Raw genomic sequence first — 20,558 nt, 5'->3', positions numbered from 1 at the left:
TGTACAAGGTTAGTTGTGATACATTTGATCTTTGTGTGTTGGTATGCTGGTAGGTTATTAATCACGAAGGAACTCATAGCTAGTTGCCTAATCATAAACAAGATGCCCCTATCTACTTGTAATGGTCTGTTTTAGTTGATCAGTGTTAATCCCCACAAAAAAGGTCAGTACATGTGTAAGAGTTGGATATCAAATTTAAACACCTTTACTTTATGTGCATTGACTAGTACAGGTGTGGACAGGTACATGCACGTGATATGAACAGAAACAAACAGGCTGAAATATTTTGAACTATCATGTTTTCGCTTTCTTTTAAGTGACAATGCAAAGTGATTTAGAATGCAAATGATTGACATGTTTTTAATTCTTCTTGATTGTTTGAATTTACAGATAAGGACTTTTTTGTTACGAAATGGCTTGTCAACTCTTTTTAAAAAAGGTCCAGCTGCTTACAAAGACTACTACTTGAGGTTAGTTTCCCGGAAGGCCTCACTTTTCAGTTGTATTGGGCTAATAGCATTCACCCCTTGTGAAATTTCTTTATAGCGCAAAACCTCATGTAAAAAATTAACTAGCTATTAGGTCCTCAACTTTTCAAAAAATAAGCTTAAAACCCCTGCGTCAGAAGTTGTTGTAACATGCGCCTAAAATGCAATTTGTAATGCTTTTTGACTTTTTATTGTCCAAGATGACATAAATACCCTCAAGTCTATAAGTCTTATATATATATTAATTGGTCTTTCGTTGTCCAATTATTTAACATATAATTTTTGAATTATATTATTTTAAAAATTTTAAATATTATATTATAAATTGAAAAAATACCATTATATAAAATAATAAATTCACCAACTTGCTAACCAAACATGTTTATTTTATTATTTTGTAAATTTTAAAACAGAAAAACTGTTAACTCTAATATTAATTTATTTTTAAAAACTAATAATAATTAAAATTTCCTCAATTTTTTTATATTAATAAATATGTTTAAATTTTCTTAATTTATTTAACAAAGTTAAAAAAGAATAGTTTCTATATCTCTCAATTTAGTTTTTCAAAATTAAATTAGTCCCGGTTGTATTCAACTACAAAGTTTATAAGAGTGATCTACCCATATCAAGGAAGAATATGAGAGCAAGTGTACTGTCAAATAACTATAATATGTTCAAGATGAATGATCTGATTGATTGATTTATTTTTTTAAGACTATGATATGAATGATTTTGTGTTGTCATGAGTTCAGCTTCTTGTGTTTCGTCGTATACACCTTTTCGTGAAGACTTTCTTTTATTACCAAGAACACAAGTTATTATTTGATTTAGGCTAAATTTTTATTTTTTCTGGATGACTATCCATGAAATATTCATTTGAAAATAATCTTCATATTAACATAGCGGTAGAAAAAAAGTATCATGCTCTGTCTAGTGGAGCCCTCATTTTAAAACAAAATTTTGGACAACTTTTTTATATTATTAGGTTGTGTTGCACTTGCTTCCCGCTATGATCTGTTCTTTCTCGAATTTTATCTTCGAAATCAGAATTACTGAAAAGGGAAAACGTTGAACGCTTTCAGGACCAAGGATAGCAATGTTCTTGATAATGTGAATATTGTCTCACTGTGTCTATTTGATTTCTTAAAGTACTTTTATAGTTTTTCACATCTTTATATATGTGGTCATTCTAGTCAGATGAAGATATGGAATACTTCACATGAAAAGCAGAAAGAACTAAGAATAATGCTGGACGAATGGTATTTTTGGATTTTTTTTTAAAATTCCCACTGGAGTTTCTTTACAGTATTTAATGATGTCTTAACTTCCGTCAAGGGCTGAATCAATGCAAGTTAAATTTGGAGACAGACAATTACCTTCATCCACATATCTTAGTGAAGCAGAGCCATTCCTTGAACAATATGCAAAGCGCAATCCACTTAATCAGCCTTTGATAGGATCTGCTGGAAGTTTGGTGAGAACTGAAGATTTCTTGGCTACTGTTGAGGGAAGCGAAGATGTAGAGGGTGATCTGGAGCCAGAAAGAGAAATAACATCTTCAAGTCCAGCTCACCTCGATAATGAAGCTGTTAAGAAGGATGAGAGTCTCATTGTTTTTTTCCCAGGTAGAAGCTTGTGTCCTGCATTCCTTATGCACCTATGTCTATTATCAACAACCTTTCTATCCCACACATAATCACATAGTTAAAAAAATTCAGGAACATTACTATTTTAGGATTTATGGTCCAGATTTGATTACCGAAAGCAATGAAAGATGCGAAAAATAAATACAAGAACAAACAAAATTTATAATAGTTTACTCTCGATGTAAGAGCTACTCCACTTGCCAACGCGACAAATTTCTACTATGATGAAACCCAAAAAACGATGAGAATTTTTTACAATAACATGTCCTCTCTCATAGCTATTTTCTTGTCACTTTCTGTATGTCAATCATAATACAATGAAGGCTGCCAACATATATAAATAATATCAAGGTTACATCAATACATGTAAAATACCTAATTACTCTTAAGTAATTGTAGGGTCCACAAATACCAGCAGTGGCAGCGACTCTTCATTTCTCAGTGGAGAAGTCCTACTGAAGTAGCACACAACTTCAGTTTCTCAACTGTCACAGTCCTCTCAACATATGAGCCGGATTACGACTTCTTTCAATCTTCATAAGAGCTTGAATTGATCTTATGGAGTGATATTGGACTATATGCCTTGCCCTAACATGATAAACATGATTCCTGGCTAAATGAATAAACTAAAACTGTCACAATAACACAATTTTTTCATATTTGTGACCCAACTCTACCAAAAAAGACTTCAACCAAATCAGCTCATTACTAGCCTTTGTCATTACAACGTACTCAGCCTCAATTGTAGAAAATGCAACTATCTTTTGCAATTTTGAAACCCAACTAGCCGCAGTACCACCCAGAGTGTGAACAAATCCAGTAATACTCTTTAGACAATTTACATCATTTACCATGTCAGTATCAACATATCCATGCAAGCCAAAACCCGATTTTCTAAAGCATAAAGCTGAATTTTCTGTACTTCTCAAATACCTGAGAATTCATTTCACGGCCACCCAATGCTGTTTTCTTGGTTACTCATAAACCGGCTCACACTCCCGCTGCATATGCTACGTCTGGTCTAGTACATACCATTGCGTACATAAGACAACCAATAACAAAAGCATACGGTACTTTGTTCCTGTAGGTCGCTCCTCACATGAAAATGACTGATCCTTGGATAGACGAAAGCGACCTGCCAAAGGTGTTCATTGGCTTCGCTCTATCCATGTAAAATCTCCGAAATACTTTCTTCACATATTCTTTTTGGGAAAGCTTTAAGTCATGTTTGTCCCTAATAATTCTCATCCCAAGAATTTGTTTTGCAGAACCTAAATCCTTCATTGCAAATTTTTCGAACATTTTCCTTTCCAAATTATCAAGTAGACTAGGTCCAACAATCTACTAGCTCCGACAATCAACATATCATGAACATATAGTAGTAAAATGATATAAGAGCTATCAAACCTTTTGATGTAGTAATAGTGATCTGCCTGACAGCTCAAAAAACCATTATTGCTCATAAAATTGTCGAACCTTTTATACCACTGTCTACGTGCCTTTTTCAAGCCATACAAATTATTTTGAAGTTTACACACCATTTTCTTCTTTCCTTTTACGTTAAAACCTTGTATGTAAATTTCCTCATCCAAATCATCATGAAGAAAATGTCGTTTTTACATCCATCTGTTGACGGTGTTTTTTTTTGCGCCAGTAACCCAAGAATAGTTCTAATTATGGTCAATTTAACCATCGGAGAGAAAATCTTGGTGTAATCAACTTCTCTCTGTTGAAAACCTTTCACCACCAATCTTGCTTTGTAGCGCTTGCTACCGTCATGCTCTTCTTTTATTCGGTAAACCCATGTATTCTGCAATGCTTTTTTCCCATGTGGCAACTATGTAAACTGCCTGTTTGGCTGGATGTCAAAGAATCCATTTCATCATGGATAACTAACTTCCATTTGATTGATTCATGAACCTGCATCACCTCCTCATAACTTTTTGGTTCACATTTGTCAGTCAACAAAATATAATTGAGATATGCAGAGAATCTCAATAATAGCTTTGAAATTCTAGAAGATCTCCTCAATTATGGTGGATGAGTGTTTTCTGGGGCTACATTATCTTGGTCCATTGGGTTTACATTTTCCTTATTAATTTGAGTATCTTGTTGCAAATCATAATAATCATTCACTTGAAAGATTTTCAAGTGAATCAATCGAATTGCATTTTCTGAATATTTACCCAATATTTCCTTGCGAACACATGCTCGTTGAAAATTACATACATACTCTTGATAATTTTCCAGTTTTGGTCATCCCAGAAACAATATCCAAACTCGGTATCTCCATATCCAATAAAGAAACATTTCTTAGACTTACATAAAGTTTACTTCTAACAGAAGCATAAACATGAATGTACGAGAGAGAACCAAACACTTTTAGAAAAGAATAATTTAACTCTTCATTGCTCTAAACCTTCTCTGATATGCTGTAATTTAGAGGCACTGCGGGACTCCTACTAATCATATAACCTGCTGTCTTAATTGAATCAGCCCAAAACCTTCGGCAATCTTGTATGAATCCACATATTCCTTGTACGCTCATTCAAAGTGCTATTCATTCTTTCAGAAATATCAAACCAATCATATTTATTTTTCAATGAATGTCACGTAGTAGTTAGATCCTCCAAGTGAACTCAAAGTTGAAGGCCCCAAACATCGGTATGCATCAACTCCAATTTTTCTTCTTCAATATCTTTATTAGATTTAGAGAAACTGACTTTTTTTTACTTTCCAAAAACACAACTTCACATACTGAAGATAAACATATTTCATTTCTGGTATTTTACCATTCGAGACAAACATCTTCATTCCGTTTTCACTCATATGTGCAAGTCTGCAATGCCATAAATCTGACTTGGTTCAACTATCGGCAACAACAATCATATCTCTGCAATTGAAAGTCATGTAAAGAGTTCCGGTTTCATTTCCACGTGCAACAACAATCATATCTCTGCAATTGGAAGTCATGTAAAGAGTTCCAGTTTTATTGCCACGTGCAACAACAATAGAATCTTTTGTAATCTTCTACGCGCGCACCACCACAAAAGGTGACATTATGCTTTCATCATCAAGCTATCCCACAGACATTAAATTTCACATCAACTTTGTTACATGTCTCACCTTTTGTGCTTTCCACGCAGCCTCGTTTGAAATTTTCAAACGAATATCTCTGATACTCACAATTTCCAAAGGTTCTCAACCAGCCAGATATACATTTCCATGATTTCCGGCAACATAATTTCATTATGATGAATAGTATGAAATAATGCAACAGAGTCCAAATTCCAAGGATCAATAGGACTGTCAACAGACAAAAGTAGTGCATCATGAATCTCCTCAGTTGCCATGCTTGCAGCGTTGCCCTTGTCTTTGTCCTTTGGTGCCATATAATTCTTTTTCATATGGCTTTGTCCCTCACAATTCCAGAACTCCACATTTCTGCCATATTTGGAATTACTTTTACATATTCTTGATTGTGATCTGACTCTGTTCGATTAAAATTTCTGATATGCCCTCTGTCTTCAATATTTAAGGCAGAACTTGATGTCGCAATTTCACCAGAATCAATTATTCAAACCTTTTATGCAAGAATTCTATCTCCGACTTCATTAAATTTCAGTTCTCGCTGGTAACAGAATTGCTAACCACAACACGCATTTGTTCCCAACAGTTTGGTATATACGCCAAAAGTATCAAAGCACATACCTCATCATCAAAATTATTTTTGACGGAAGATGATTGATTGACAACGTGTTAAACTCATTCGGATGTGTTGCCACCGAAACCCCTTTCAGTCATGTTTAAATTAAAAAGCTTTTTCATGAGAAATACTTATTATTTGCGAAAGATTTCTTTCCCCACGGGTTTGGGGCCCCGCGGGGAAGACCCGAAACGGGGATGGGGATCCTCGATTTTTTCGGGTCGGGTCGGGGCGGGTATGAGATTACTATCCCCATCCCCGAACCCGCCCCGAAAGTAATATCAATAATAAAATAATATTAGTATTAATAATATGATAATAATATTATTTTTTAAAATATTAATAATAATATTTTAATATTGATATTAATATTAATATTATCACTAATAATAATAGATAATAATAGGCTTTGGTTTGAGAAAATCCCGAACTCGCCATCGTCTCGTCATATTAATATTTTTGAAACGGGGATTGAGACGGGGATGGGAAGTTCCCCGAACCTGAAAAGCGGGGATCGGGGAGGGCCCATCCCCGTTGCCATCCCTATACATGTCTGACAGGGCCTTTTTTCGGCTCATTTGCAACGTTATGAGCTAGTTCTTCGTCAGTGTCAATCGAATAACACCCAACACCTATATATCAAGGAGACTCCATTCGTCATCTGACAATTTTTCTGGTTTATTTTATGTAAGTGCCAAGTGGTTGATGCTACTTTTTACCATGTAGATGGTCCTCAATTTGTATCATCCAGAAAGCAAAAGTGTTGCCATCGAATATTCCAATCCCATGCCAAACCTGCTTCGCTAGCCATTCTTTCAAATTAAACCCGGTTCACTGGTACCGGTTGTTATTTATGGTCCCAGATTTGATTCCCGAAAACAATAAAAGATGACGAAAAATAAACATAGGAACACACAAGATTTATAGTGGTTCACTCTCGATGTGAGCGCTACATCCATTTGCCACCGCTGCAAATTTTCACTATAATGAAACCAAGAAAACGAATAATTTTTACAAGAACTTGTCCCCCTCTCATAACTATTTTTGTCACTCTCTGTATCTCTACAATGACAACTACCAACATATATAAATAGTATTAGGGATACATCAATATATGTAAAATATTTAATATTCTTGAATAAATAATTAGATTCCACACATATATTAACAACTATTAGCATGCTTGTTCTTGGCATCCACACGATCCATCTAAAATAGATTTTTTTAATTGATTTATTTCGTATGGATTTTTGTTGAATTTAATAAAATACCAGCCATTTTATGACTCAAGTTTGTCCTATTTACTCTATCTAAATCTTGTATTTTTCTGACCTGCGCCTTTAATTGACACATCTTAGGAATACCTGGTTGTGCTAAGTCTGCCCTTTGTGAAGAGATATTGAGTACCCCTGGAGGACTTGGTGATGATCGGCCTGTTTGTAGTTTAATGGGTGATCGTATTAAAGGTATAGGGTTGGTATTTTACATTTTTTTAATTCTTTTTGATAATCCGATAATTGTATTCATAAATAAATTTTCTTGTACATAATACTTTAATAGCCACCATTCAACAATAAGAAACCAACTAAAAAAATTATGTTCTAAGAATGAGATGGCATGATGTTTTTCGTGTTTATATGCATATGATCAGGTTTTGATATTTTTGTTGGGGACCTGGTGGTGGGATGACAGAGAAATTCTCAATCATGTTTCTAGTTTTATCTTTAATTAATTTTGCTGGTGTGATCCAACTGATCCATTTGAATGGATGAGTGGTCCCTACAGATTTGAAGATGGCTAGGGAATCAACGTAAAAAATCCTTGAAGGAGAAAAGATGTTTCTTTCACAAAAAGTGTGGTGATAACAAAAAGAATGCTATTATAGCTATTGATCTTCCAGATGGGACCACTACAACGGATTTGAATACATTGTGAATAAGTTTGTGAAATATTACAAAAATTTGCTTGGTACCAGTGTCAATCGTGTGTCGTTGGATGGCAATTAATTTAGGGACGGTGTGATGGTATCAAGGTATGTACAGTTTGAGCTATTTTTTCGTGCCCCAGTAGTCCGATTGAAGGCATCCGTTTTTACCTTGAATGGTTTATCAAATTCAAGCAGTTTGAGCAATGATTCGCTAGATATTTCTCTCTTCAACTTGTGAAAATTAGACCAGCAGGAGACCATGAACTTGTGGAACCTGTCTCAACTAATGAGATCAAATTGGCTCTGTGGGATGTTGAGAACGATAGAGCCCCTGGACCGGATGACGTTGGGCCAACGTTTTTCAAGAAATCTTTGGACACAATTGGGCATGATATATGTAAGGCTGTTGAAGAATTCTTCAAGTCGAAACTTCTCAAGCAATGGAATCACACTTCTCTCTTTGATTCCTAAATCAAATAATTCTACCGGGGTTCATGAACTTCGGTGATCTACTATTGTGTATTTTACAAGATCATCTCTAAAATACTCACTAATCGGCTTAACTCTGTTATAGAAAATCTTGTTGATGGTGCACAATCTGCTTTCATACAAGGAAGGTCCATCGTGGAGACATACATTTGGCTCAAGAATTACTCTTACACTATACCAAGAAACGTCTCTCTCTCGGATGCACTTTAAAAATGCATCTACGCAAAATCTATGATACTATACATTGAGGTTATATCACAGAGGCTATGATTTGTTACTGGTCATGGAATGTGTCACCATCACCTCTTACTCGATATTCATTGATGGGCAGTTTATGGCTTCTTCCTAGGGGTTAGAGGCTTCCAACAAGGTGATCTTTTATCCTCTCTTTTGTTTGCTTCATGCCTTGACGGATTAGCAAGGAAACTGAATGTGCTTGGTAGAGAACCAAGATTTAAAGATGTTCCCTCCTCCATTGAGCTAGCTTTTGGAGTTGAGTTGGGTTTAAGTTTATACTCTTAACATGGTATAGAGCCCAACCCATCGTTATGTGTAGGACTATCTTTATGGGGCCACTCACAGATATCTTGCAAACTTCACACTCCAGATGTTCATTACTGGACATGAGAGGGGTGTGTTAGATGTCTCACATCGATTGGATTAAGTTCTTGGCTGTTTTATGTATGAATTTGGACAATATCTCCCCTTAAGCTAATTTTTGGAGTTGAGTTAGACCCAAGTCCATAACCTTAACAAAATACCATCCCTAATGTGCTACTTTGAACATCACTCATTGGCCTATGCTGATGATTTGCTAATTTTCTCGAGGGGAATGTGGAGAATGTAGTGAGGATTATTACATGCTTGGAGGATTTTGGGAGTACTGTTGGTTTGAGAGCCAAATTGCTCAAATCAAACATATATCTAGCAGGTGTAGAGGTGTTTGTTAGTCATAGGAGAAATTTTGCATGTTATGGGATTTCAGATAGGAGCATTCCCGTACAAATATCTTGGCATTTCCTTCGCCGCTAAAAAACTTGGTGACAGTGTTTTGATGAAGACATTCCTATTCGATTTCCTAATTCGTCCCGACGTTACTTTGTTTAACCGTTCTAAGCAATAGGTGCAAATTCATTCGAAATAAACATCTACAAATAAATGTAAGAATCCCAACTATCTGTCATTTTTTGTTAATCTATCAATAATTCCCTCCTCATATACAAATTATTCCTCCATTGTTCAGGTTAATGTTAATCTAGAACGGCAAGTACAATCCTTGAATCTCTGAAATTGAAATTGTATGAGTGCGGTTTCTTTTTTTTATCATTCAATGAGCATCTTGTTTTTCATAAAAATTGGGGGCAATGTAATCCTTACGTAAGGGCCATCCTATCCAACTTTCAGGCATCAAGATACGTTTCAAGTTTGGATGATTAGCGCAAGAGATTCCCAACATATCATAAGATTCGCATTCTTTAAAATCCACACTTTTCCAAACCTAGAAAACTGACAGAACCCTAAAGCAACACATATTGAATCTTGGCCGAAGAATACATTATCTTGTGCAGGCAAACATGAGCTTACAGTGCTGTCTCATTAAAAAACTTCTTTTGACTCGAGATGAGCTCTTGGTGCGTGGTTCGGTGGATGCCTCAATAGCTTTGATGGGTGGATGATTTGAAGGAAAGAATGAGATACACAAAACTTATAGTTTTTTTGCCCCAAGTTATGGAAACCGGCCATGGAAGCCTCTAATATGGAAGAAATGCCTATTACCAAAACACAGATTCTGTGTGGTAAGTTGTTTGCTCTCCGGAAGTTTTTGACTAGGGATAGACAACCTTATGTGGTGTACAAGAAATTTATTCTCTGTGGTGATTACAGTGAATGTTTTGATCTTATGTTTTTCATACATGGATATTCGACGTCACTTTGGTCGAAAGTTTGGGAATGGCTGGGGATGAACAAAATCATGGGATCACACCAATCACTGTTTAAGACTTTTAAAGGCGTCTACCGAGGTACTTCTTCCCTCACAAGGATGTGGTACGTGGCTATGGCGGCAGTAAATAGTAAATATTTGGAGTGCAAGGAATCGACGACTTTTCAGAAAGAGGAACAAAGGGTCGAAGATCTTTTTAGGAAAATTCAGATCTTTGTTCACTGAATGATGATTTGAACTTTTATGTATCTACAGTAGACTAGAGGATAGTTGAAGGAATAGTGTTCTTATGACCTTCGGGGCATACCCAATCTACGTGTAACATTATCTTGTTTACCTCTGTGATATGATTTTTCATGTAAAAAAAAAAAGAAAGGATTTCTATGCAACTATTTGTCCCGAAGAAAAGATTAATTTTTCTTTCCCAAATTATTTTCGTGACACCTAAATCTCTTACTTCTTATAGAAAATTTTCGCTCTCGAGTTGAATTTGCATCATGTAATGAGACAGGTAGTAGATATTGGGTGAAAGCTTCTGAAGAGCTCTGTAAGAGACCTTGTTCTATTCTGCTTGCAGACAAAAATGCGCCGACTGAAGAAGTTTGGAGACAGGTGATACTTTTAGATATTTCATTTTTAGTCTCGCTCCACAGAATGGTGAAGTGTGTCACTATAGAATGGTGATTTGTGTTATGCATATTATGTTAAAAATATACCGCAACTGTTCAATGTCTCGATTTCTCAGTGATCTTTGTTGCGGCCAGGATTCCTTTTTGGCATTAGAAGATATAGAAGGGACATTGGATACCGACTATTTTGTTCATTTTTCTCTATTTTCATATGTTCTTCATTCCACATTCCCCGAGCCTTGTCTCCTTGTCTTTAGATTTTCATTAGGGCTATTCTATGAAAGAGGAGAATAGTAGGTCTGATTTTGGTGATCCTGGACTATGGATTGATCAACTCATTATACCCATCCCTGCAGATTGAGGACATGTGCCGCAGCACAAAAGCATATGCTGTTCCAGTAATTCCTGATTCGGAAGGTTATTTCTTATTGCTTCAGTGTTTATTTATTTCCTCTTAAGAGTTCTCTACATTTGTCATCAGTTATACTTTATGTATGCTATGTGATCGTTGACCTGATTCTTTCATACTTCTCTCTAGTCTATGTTCGGTGTTCCCATGTGCATATCGAGATGGAGCTACTTCATTGATTATATAAATAATTATGTTTCTCAACAGTATATGTCATTTCTAACTGTCATAGTTCACAGACCATCTGTAGTCATAACATCAAAATTTATTCTTTGCTTAATATCATTTGGTTTAAATAAACGTCACAAAAATCTCAATAGTTACGACATTTTCCTTTATTCTAATACATTTCATTGTTGGTTTGTGGATCTGCTTTCTCCTCTTTACATATTCAGGAACCGAGTCAAATCCATTCTCTCTGGAGGCTCTTGCTGTTTTCATGTTACGGGTGCTTAACCGTGTCAACCATCCAGTAATGATCAATCTTGCTACTTCTATTGCCACCAATGTTGTAATGGCGTGGCGGTTAGTGACCGCTTATCGCCTCAGCCGCCTAGGCGGTATAATTTTTTTAACAATTTTTTATAGTTAATATATATAATAATGTAATCACAAATAATCATAATTTTTTCTTTAACATATGTAATTAAATAATGTTTTGTATAAAAAAACTTCATATAATTTAATATAATCTAGAAAAAGTGCAAATAAATATATAAATGCAAATTAACAAGATAATTAAGGTGGTGGCTTATGGCGACGGCGGCTGGAGGTGGTTTGAGACAGGTGGTGACTGATGGTGGAGAACACCTGATACCAAAAATAAATACAAAAGATAGTGAGTGATGTTTTTATTATATTTATTTAATTATTTAATTTAATTGATTGACTTTGATTGGTTTTTAAAATTATTTGACTTTGACTGTTGAAGAGGATTTTAAAATCATTGACCGTCTCGGCAGCCTCGTCGCCCGCCTGCCTCCGACACTTGCTCGTCCGCCTTGCCTTCGGATAGCCTCGGACTGGTTATAGAGACCGGTTTAGACAAAGGAGGGTGGTCGAGGGCCGCCTGCACTGATTACCACCTCTTCTGCTCTCTACATAATTAGGATTTTCTAATTTAGGTGGCCGCCTCGACCACCATTTCGAACATTGATTGTAACCTCTTCTGCTCTCTGGATGATTATAACTTTCTATTTGGTTTGTATCTTTAAGGGAAAACTTGACAAGTCATCGCCTAATGCTGGTTACGTGTTACTAAAGTTCTACCACCTATATGATGGCAAGGTACTGTTGTTTTAGGTAGTTCTGATATCCATGTCTCATTTCTATTCGATACTTCATAATGTCATCGTCCTACATTTCCAGAGTCGCCGGGAATTTGAGAGCAAGCTAATAGAGCGTTTTGGCTCGCTTGTGAAAATGCCTCTTTTAGAGCCTGAGAGGTTTGTGATTTTTATTGTATCTCCCTGATTTGGAATAAACCTCTTTTTTTCACGTATAAACCAAAGTTAATTGTTAAGTGCTGTTCTTTTTCACTCTTGATCTACTTGGCTTATTCTATGGGATGCATGCGCTTCAATTTTATTCTTTGAAGAACAAGTTCCAGGTTTCTTTGTTCTTTTGAAATGTCAACCATGAATAAAGATGTGGTTGCAATATTATGATGGCAGTAAGCAGGTAACATGTAGTAGGGCACACTATGCACACTTAGTGCAGTGTAGTACATGGTCATGCACACATCATGTTTATAACAGTGTTTGAAATCACTAGCAACATTTAATGGTCAGCGATTTGTGTTGGCATTTGAACAATGGTCAGCACGATACTATACTCGTAGCTTTACTTGCTATTACCTACCTTTAGGCTATCAATCAGTATATAATATCTGCTGTATAACTTACATTCGTGGGATTGGTTTTCAGGAAATTCAGATTCTATTTTTTCCCTTTTTCCGATTTCTTTTCAGCATTTTCCTGAAGGTGCATGCCAAATTCCTATTGTTCTATCTTGTAGACTTACAGTTTTTTACGTTTCTCTCTGCATATGAAGATCTTCTATACCCGAATCCGTGAGATCTATTTTGGAGGAGGGGATTAGTCTATACAAGCTTCACACTAACAGACATGAAAGGTCAGTGTCATGCATGTGTATTAATTTGGAGCTTTAGATGGAGTGACATATTTAGTTTGATTTGATAATATCTCCATTGTTAATTCTTATGGTAGACTTGTGTCCAAAAGAAAATATGCCAATGAATGGGTTAAATGGGAGAAGCAGTTGCAGGAGACATTACTTGGGAATGCTGTATATCTCAATTCTATTCAGGTTGGTTTATGATTATTCAAACAAGTGGATTTAATTGTCATTCCATATGTTAGGTTCCTGTTAATTTAAATATGAAGCCTCCGCCAATCTTAATTAGATCAAGTTTCTACGTTACCAAAAACGTATGGTTGTCATGTAACATGCAGCGTACATACGCATGGTACCAACCTTCCGCTTTAGTACCGAGAAAATTTATCTCCCCCTTTTATTTTAAATCGATATCCGCTCTATTCTCTGCCTTTGGTCCCATGTAGGGAAAGATTCTGTTCTAGTAATGTACTCTGTGTTTCCAGGTCCCATTTGAATTTGCCGTTGCAAAGGTTCTTGAACAGTTAAAAGCAATTGCTAAGGGACAATATGCTGCTCCAAGCACTGAAAAGCGGAGGTTTGGAACCATCGTCTTTGCCGCTGTCAGCCTGCCTGTTTCGGGAATCCTAGACCTCCTTGAAAATGTAAGTTATTGATTAATACATTCACAAGGCTACCTAGAATTATTAATTAATAAACTAATAAAATGTGTAAAAATAAGTTCCTTTTGCCATCACCTGAATTGTCTTTTGATTGTGAAGAAATCATTTTGTTTAAGAACTCCAAAAATCATGATTGATGATATGGGCTTTGAATTCTAGTTTGGAGAACAGGTGTGAACTTTTTTTTTTGCTGGTGGGTGGGAGGGGGTGGATTATGTTGCCTCCCCTCAGGCTTAATCCCTGATCATATAACTGATATTTTTATCTATTTTATTAAAATTATATTAGCAATTGGTAAGGGTTAGTTTTTCCTACAGCGTTGTGACTGAATTTTTGTTGCTGTTTAATGATTCGTAACTTATATCTGTTTAAGTGAATATTAAGAAATATATGCAACAGAAGAGTGGTATGGATTTTTCTTTTCATGTCTAGTTTTTTAGGTGCTACTTTCCTTGTGTTATTCAATCAATGGTTGCCTAAAATATGTGTGTGTATGTTGTGTGCTTTTCTTGTTTTGCTTTGAGTTCCAGCGTCCAGTTTCCATTCATATGCTATGAATATTCATGATTCTTTTCCGCACTTTATGTCTGAAGCAGCAGTTAATAATTGGGAAGGATCCAAAAATTGAAGAACTCCTCGAGAACATGAATTTGAAGAGCAGCCTAACAAAGGCCCATGTGACCCTAGCTCATAAGAGAAGTCATGGTGTAACTGCTGTAGCCAGTTATGGTCCCTATCTCAATCAAAATGTCCCTGTCGATATTACTGCGCTGTTTTTCTCGGATCAATCTGCAGCACTGGAAGCAGAGCCTGGCATTGTTGATGGAGAGAAAATAAGTTCGAAAAACGAGTGGCCACATGTTACAGTATGGACTGCTGAAGGAGTTGCAGGCAAAAAAGCAAACCTGTTACCTCATTTGTTCAAACAAGGTAAGGCCACTCGGATTGACATCAAACCACCTATCAGGATAACAGGAACTCTGGAATTCTTCTGATGGTTTGTGGTTTTGTTCGATTTAGCTCTTTTGCTGATTTGGTTATTTTGGTGAAGCATCGTGCTGCCTTTTGACCCTCTGTTTAGCACTTTTTGCTCGTTTACATGGTAGTCAAACAATATAGGATCGAGGATTGGATTGAACACTTTGGAGAGTTTTCTGATTCTGGTCTTTCAAAAACTATGTACATTGTGGTAGACGAGTCGATAAATTATAGTGAAACACTAACAAGTTTATATATGTTGATCTCGTTATTTGTTCTCTCATTATTGTGCTGTAAATCATATTTAATTTGAAGCGTGGTTTAGATTTTACAGGTAAAAATTAGTCTTGATCAATGTCTAAGTAACATTGATGCCGTGGAAACTTGGAATCCCATATTTTTTTCTCGGATTCCAACTTTTTTTGGAATAAAATTTATTTTATTTAGTTATTCAATATAAAGATATAGGCATTCCAATATGGACAAATCAAACATAAATGATAGATTGTCATCATCTGTAATATAAACATGTTTTTCAATGTATTGAGATCAATTTGACAAAATTCTGATAGGTTGTTCCGAAGCATACACTGCATTTCATTCACCAATTGAGAAAATATAATAAATCATGAGATTTTCATGGGTCTACTTGCAAGAATGATATATGACCCTCTCATCTTCAATAATAATTAGGCCATCACCAAATATCAAAATATGTGGCAGGTGGTCTCGGAATTCGACCAGATTCTTTTATTTTTGTTTTTTTTAATAAAAAATTAATAATAATATAAATCCGGAAAAAGCTGCTACGGATTCTCGGATTTCCAGATTACCATAGTTTTGTCAACTTTTTAAGGTTGTAATATTTTTATAAATTTGTTATTTTTTATATTGGTTTAGAAAAAAAAAAGCCGATATCAGACTTTATTGAATCCGTTGTAGTGTTACACGGATTCAGACTTCAATAAAAATTGACTGGATTCATGTTTTTTCTAAATGGAATAAAATAAATAAATACATTAAAATAATGGTAGAATCCGTGTCAGTGTTCTTCGGATTGTCATAGTTTTGTAAACTTTTCAAAATTGCAATATTTTTATAATTTTTAAATTTTTTTATATTATTTTTTAAAAAAACCCATAAAACTCGAGGTGTGGGGAAAAGCTAAGTTACATAGGAATCAAGAAAAAAAGAGCTTCAAGTCTCAGGTTTGCTTGGGCATTCAAGAAAAACAGGCGGAAGCTACATTTTCACTAGATACAATTAGCTTCTCTTTTTCCACTCGAAAACTCGAGATAATACTTGGTTCCATTTGTATACCTACTTTAAAAGAGTTTTTATGCTAGGGCTTTTAAAAAGGTTTTATAAAATGTTTTAAAAGTAATTATAAGAATAGATATATGTTTGAATAACTATTTTATAAAAAAAAAATTTAATAGTTAAAAAAATGTTTGGACAACTATTTTGGAAGAACAGTTTTAAAGTTAAAAATATTTAAGAATATGTTTGAATAATTATTTTATAAAAAAATTTAATATTAATTTTTTCCCCTTATTTTGTTCTTGTTTGGGATTGATAATTTTTTTTTCTATATGTTTGTGTTTGATTTTTTTATTCTTTCTAAAATTCTCATTTAAAATTTAAAAGAAAAAAAAAATAATTTCTAAGTACATTAAATATATAAAATTTATAACGTACGAATTCTCAATTAAATATTGAAAGAAAAAAGACAATTTATTTATAATAATAAAATTGTTAACCATTTGTTATGCATTTCACGTTTCAGTTATAGTAATTCGACGATTATGTAATTGAAAGATGACATCATCTGATATGTCAATTTCTCAAAGATTGCAAAACGACGTTCGAAACGTATAAAACTTCTTTCAATCACATTTCATAAAGAAAAATGAATGTGATTTAAATATTCTTTTGGAGTTCTTGGAGTACGATCTCGGTCAGTAAAGTCTTGCATCTGATAGTGATTATTGTATGCCGAGTCAATCATATAGCATTTACCATTGGAAAATTCACACTTGCCGACTTAATGCATTTTGTAGGATTCTAGAATTGTGTGCGCTGCCTTTCTCTCATGCATAAACAAAGATAAATCTCATATCATGGTCGCATGCAACTAATACATTTTGTGCGACGTCCTTTTTTTCTATTTTGAAATGCATATTGATAAGATGTTAGTACGAATGCAAACACATGTATACCGTCTACAGCTGCAACATAGTCCTAAAACAAATTGGTATTTATCATGTGATAAGTTTTATTTCATTAAATGTAAAAAATAAAACCATTGATGCCTTAAAACATGTTGATTAACCAGATATAACAATTTACACAAGATGATTTCAATTTCCAGACCACATGCAGCAATTCATATAACTTGGAATACACAGAAGATTACGTGGTTCGGCCTTGCGGCTTACATCCACGGGAGAACAACCCAAAGATTTTTATTGATATCAACCAAAGTACAAAGTGGAAATTACAGAAGACTTTTCACACGCTCTCTCGGAAACTCTCTCGTACAAGTCCATATTCTCATGTGTTTTCAATCAGTATTCTCCCTCTGGTAAGTGGAGCCTCTCTCGTGCCTTTATTCAAGAATGAACAAGATATTTTGTATCTCTCATGATCCAACCGCAAGCTTCCTTTCTTTAGTGCTGGTCCCCCTTGGTTGGTTGAGTTGTTGCAACTGTCAATGACTCATTTCCCATCCTTGGCTCATCTCAGTCACAGGGCCCTCACGTGCCTTTCATTTGGGAGACACTTCCTTCAACAATCTCCACCTTGTCTTCCAAATACAAGCTGTTCTCCAGTACTCCTTGGCCTATTTAAACTCCACCACATTAACCAAATCCAAGCAATGCTTAAACTTAGCTTGTGGTAACGTCTTTGTCATCATATCAGCAGGGTTCTCATGTGTTGAGATTTTCTCTACCTTAACTTGGCCTTTTGTCGTGATGTCCCTTACAAAATGTAGTTTGATATCGATGTGCTTGCATCTTTCATGAAAAACTTGGTGTTTTGTGAGGTGTATTGCTCCTTGGTTATCACAGTGGACAGCTACCCACCGTTGTATAATTCCAAGTTCTTATAGTATACCTTTTGTGGCGCCCCAAACCTCGCTACGTAATCATACAACATGTGACGTCATATGTATAAAAAAATTTCTTTTCGACGACGTAATAATATAATGCATATACGATAAAATAGTGAAATCACCACACTATCTACGTCAATGCAGCAGAATTAGTATAATAAATACACACATACAACTCAAGTAAGACAATATACTATACTGGCTCTATCTCCTATCAATTACAGGACTGTTTGACTAGACACACTTAGTCCTTCACCACTATCCTGTCTCACGGCAAAGTCCTGTAACCTGCCCAACAGAAACAGCCCTCAAAGGGTGAGCATATACAACAATCATCATCGTAATAAATAACAGTTATATTAACAACATAAAATATAATTGAAATGATAACAGAAATACTCCCTTTGTTGGCTCTGTAAAATCAAGCCACTAGCAATGTCATCACTCCCATACTACTGCAACAACAATATCGACGATACGTCGCACCCCAACACCGACGACAACAATATCGTCGAACGAATAACATCAACGATACGTCGCACCCCTACTCCGGAATATCGTTGAACGAATAACATCGACGATACGTCGCACCCCAACACCGGTGACAGCAATATCGTCGAACGAACAACATCAACGTGACGTCTCCCAACAACGACAGCCAACAACATCAACAATAATAAACAACAACAAATATAATATCAAATCACTCAAACCCACAATAGTATTTATAAATACTAAACAATAACAACGTATGCTCGTACGTCAACACGTACCTGATAATTGAGTATATATAAAATCTGGCTATTTCTTTGATCCCGAAGCTTGTGACGTATCTAAATAATTCAACAACAATTATCAGATCATTGTCACCGTATCAACACAATCATAACAACCTCAATATATAACATCAAATAGCCCAACAACAATTAATTCAACAAAATATAAAACTCGATTATAAATTCTTATCGTTCAACAATTTAATATTCTGGTATATTTAATTCACAATACTACCATCAAATACACCCTAATTAATTAACTTCAAATAATAGGCTATTTTACAACATCCGTCAAATTACGAAAACTTTATATCAACGTGTAGCCTATACTTCGTAGACTTCGAATATATAATTAGAATTAATAACAACTCACAAACAACTCACCAATTTCAATTCAACGATTAAAATCCCTAATTATAATAATTTGGGATTAATTCAAAATAACACCACTATAATCTTCTCTACTTCGTTAAAATAATACACTATTCAACAATCTTCAATTTCTGTATGATTTAACAATTTATCGGATTTATTCAAGAAATCGACGAATTTCAAACTTCACTAAAAATATAAAATTTATACCTCAAATCGAAGACCTCGTGTCAACGATTCCAGAACTGAAGTCGGTTCGTCGATTGGATAAACCAATAAGTCGCAAGATCGAAAAGAAAATTTAAAACTTTATATTATTTTCCTTCTCCTCTCTGCCTCGCTCTCTGTTGCCTTTCGTTTTCTTTCATGTAATCAATTCCACCGCCTCAAATTTTCAATTTTTTTAATATTATATTATATTATATTATATTAATAAAATAATATAATATTTAATATTTAACATTTTAGCACCGGTATATCCCTTTGGATCAGTCAAACGATCAAATTTATCAAAATTCAAAACATGAAACTCCTATACCTTTGAGTTTTCTACATCATATCCAAATTTCAAATCATTTGGACTTCATATGACCAAAATATGTCATATTTCATTTTTTAAAAATCATTAATTATTTAGTAATATCACATTACTAAATCAACAACTTGTAATATTTACTTCAGGCATTACATTTCTACCCCCCTTAAATGAATTTCGACCTCGAAATTAATCAACAACAATAATAACATGCATAAATAAAGATACGTCATACCATCAGAATAAGTAGGGGTAGAGCTCCCTCATATGTCGCTCTGTCTTCCAAGTGGCCTCTTCGACACCTCTATGCTCCCACTGAACCTTCACCATCGGTATAAGCTTACTACGAAGCTTCCGTTCATATCGATCCAAAATACAAACTGGTCTCTCAACATAAGACACATCAGGATTTAACTGAAACTCAGAAATATGCAACACATGTAAAGGGTCAGGCTCATACTTTCGCAACATCGACACATGAAACACATCATGAATACCAGATAAAGATGGAGGTAGATCCAATCGATAAGCCAAAGTGCCTATCCGCTGTAATATCTCATACAGTCCAACATATCTCGGTGCCAACTTTCATTTCATACCAAATCTCATTGTGCCACGAAAAGGAGAAACTTTCAAAAATACTCGATCGCCCTGCTGAAACTATAATGGTCTTCGTCTTTCAAAAAGGAGAAACTTTCCCCACACCTCGATCAACATCATCCCAGTATAAAGAGATCTACAACGT

The 20,558-nt window shown here is 35.0% G+C and overlaps 1 protein-coding gene and 1 long non-coding RNA gene across 19 annotated transcripts in view; one reads left to right on the top strand and one right to left on the bottom strand.

The window, feature by feature from the left end:
• Positions 1-15,298, top strand: part of LOC140806987 (tRNA ligase 1-like) — a 36,040-nt gene extending 20,742 nt beyond the window's left edge. For 13 of the 18 annotated variants that reach the window (XM_073163606.1, XM_073163599.1, XM_073163598.1 and 10 more), the window contains 13 exons: positions 391-470; positions 1,685-1,750; positions 1,827-2,116; positions 7,202-7,309; positions 10,713-10,813; positions 11,187-11,247; positions 11,635-11,711; positions 12,455-12,526; positions 12,608-12,684; positions 13,292-13,372; positions 13,468-13,567; positions 13,861-14,019; positions 14,631-15,298. In XM_073163606.1, coding sequence (XP_073019707.1) covers positions 391-470; positions 1,685-1,750; positions 1,827-2,116; positions 7,202-7,309; positions 10,713-10,813; positions 11,187-11,247; positions 11,635-11,711; positions 12,455-12,526; positions 12,608-12,684; positions 13,292-13,372; positions 13,468-13,567; positions 13,861-14,019; positions 14,631-15,032 — 1,674 coding nt within the window. In that variant the 3' untranslated portion in view covers positions 15,033-15,298. Of the gene's footprint in view, positions 1-390; positions 471-1,684; positions 1,751-1,826; positions 2,117-7,201; positions 7,310-10,712; positions 10,814-11,186; positions 11,248-11,634; positions 11,800-12,454; positions 12,527-12,607; positions 12,685-13,291; positions 13,373-13,467; positions 13,568-13,860; positions 14,020-14,630 lie in introns of those variants that run through there. The other 5 variants (XM_073163595.1, XM_073163592.1, XM_073163591.1 and 2 more) reach the window with 4 other exon arrangements.
• LOC140807819 (uncharacterized) overlaps positions 1-20,215 on the bottom strand; it is a 51,220-nt gene extending 31,005 nt beyond the window's left edge. Inside the window, exons 1-2 of the long non-coding RNA XR_012112771.1 lie at positions 20,049-20,215; positions 18,904-18,963 (exon numbers count right to left, since the gene is read on the bottom strand). This is a non-coding gene — a long non-coding RNA (uncharacterized lncRNA). The remainder of the gene's footprint in view (positions 1-18,903; positions 18,964-20,048) is intronic.
• Between the last annotated feature and the right edge of the window lie 343 nt (positions 20,216-20,558).

Source organism: Primulina eburnea, chromosome 12 (genome assembly GCF_022965805.1).
Source record: "Primulina eburnea isolate SZY01 chromosome 12, ASM2296580v1, whole genome shotgun sequence".
NCBI lineage: Eukaryota > Viridiplantae > Streptophyta > Magnoliopsida > Lamiales > Gesneriaceae > Primulina > Primulina eburnea.
Note: the sequence above shows the minus strand (reverse complement) of the source record. Positions and strands in the feature narration are given on the sequence as shown.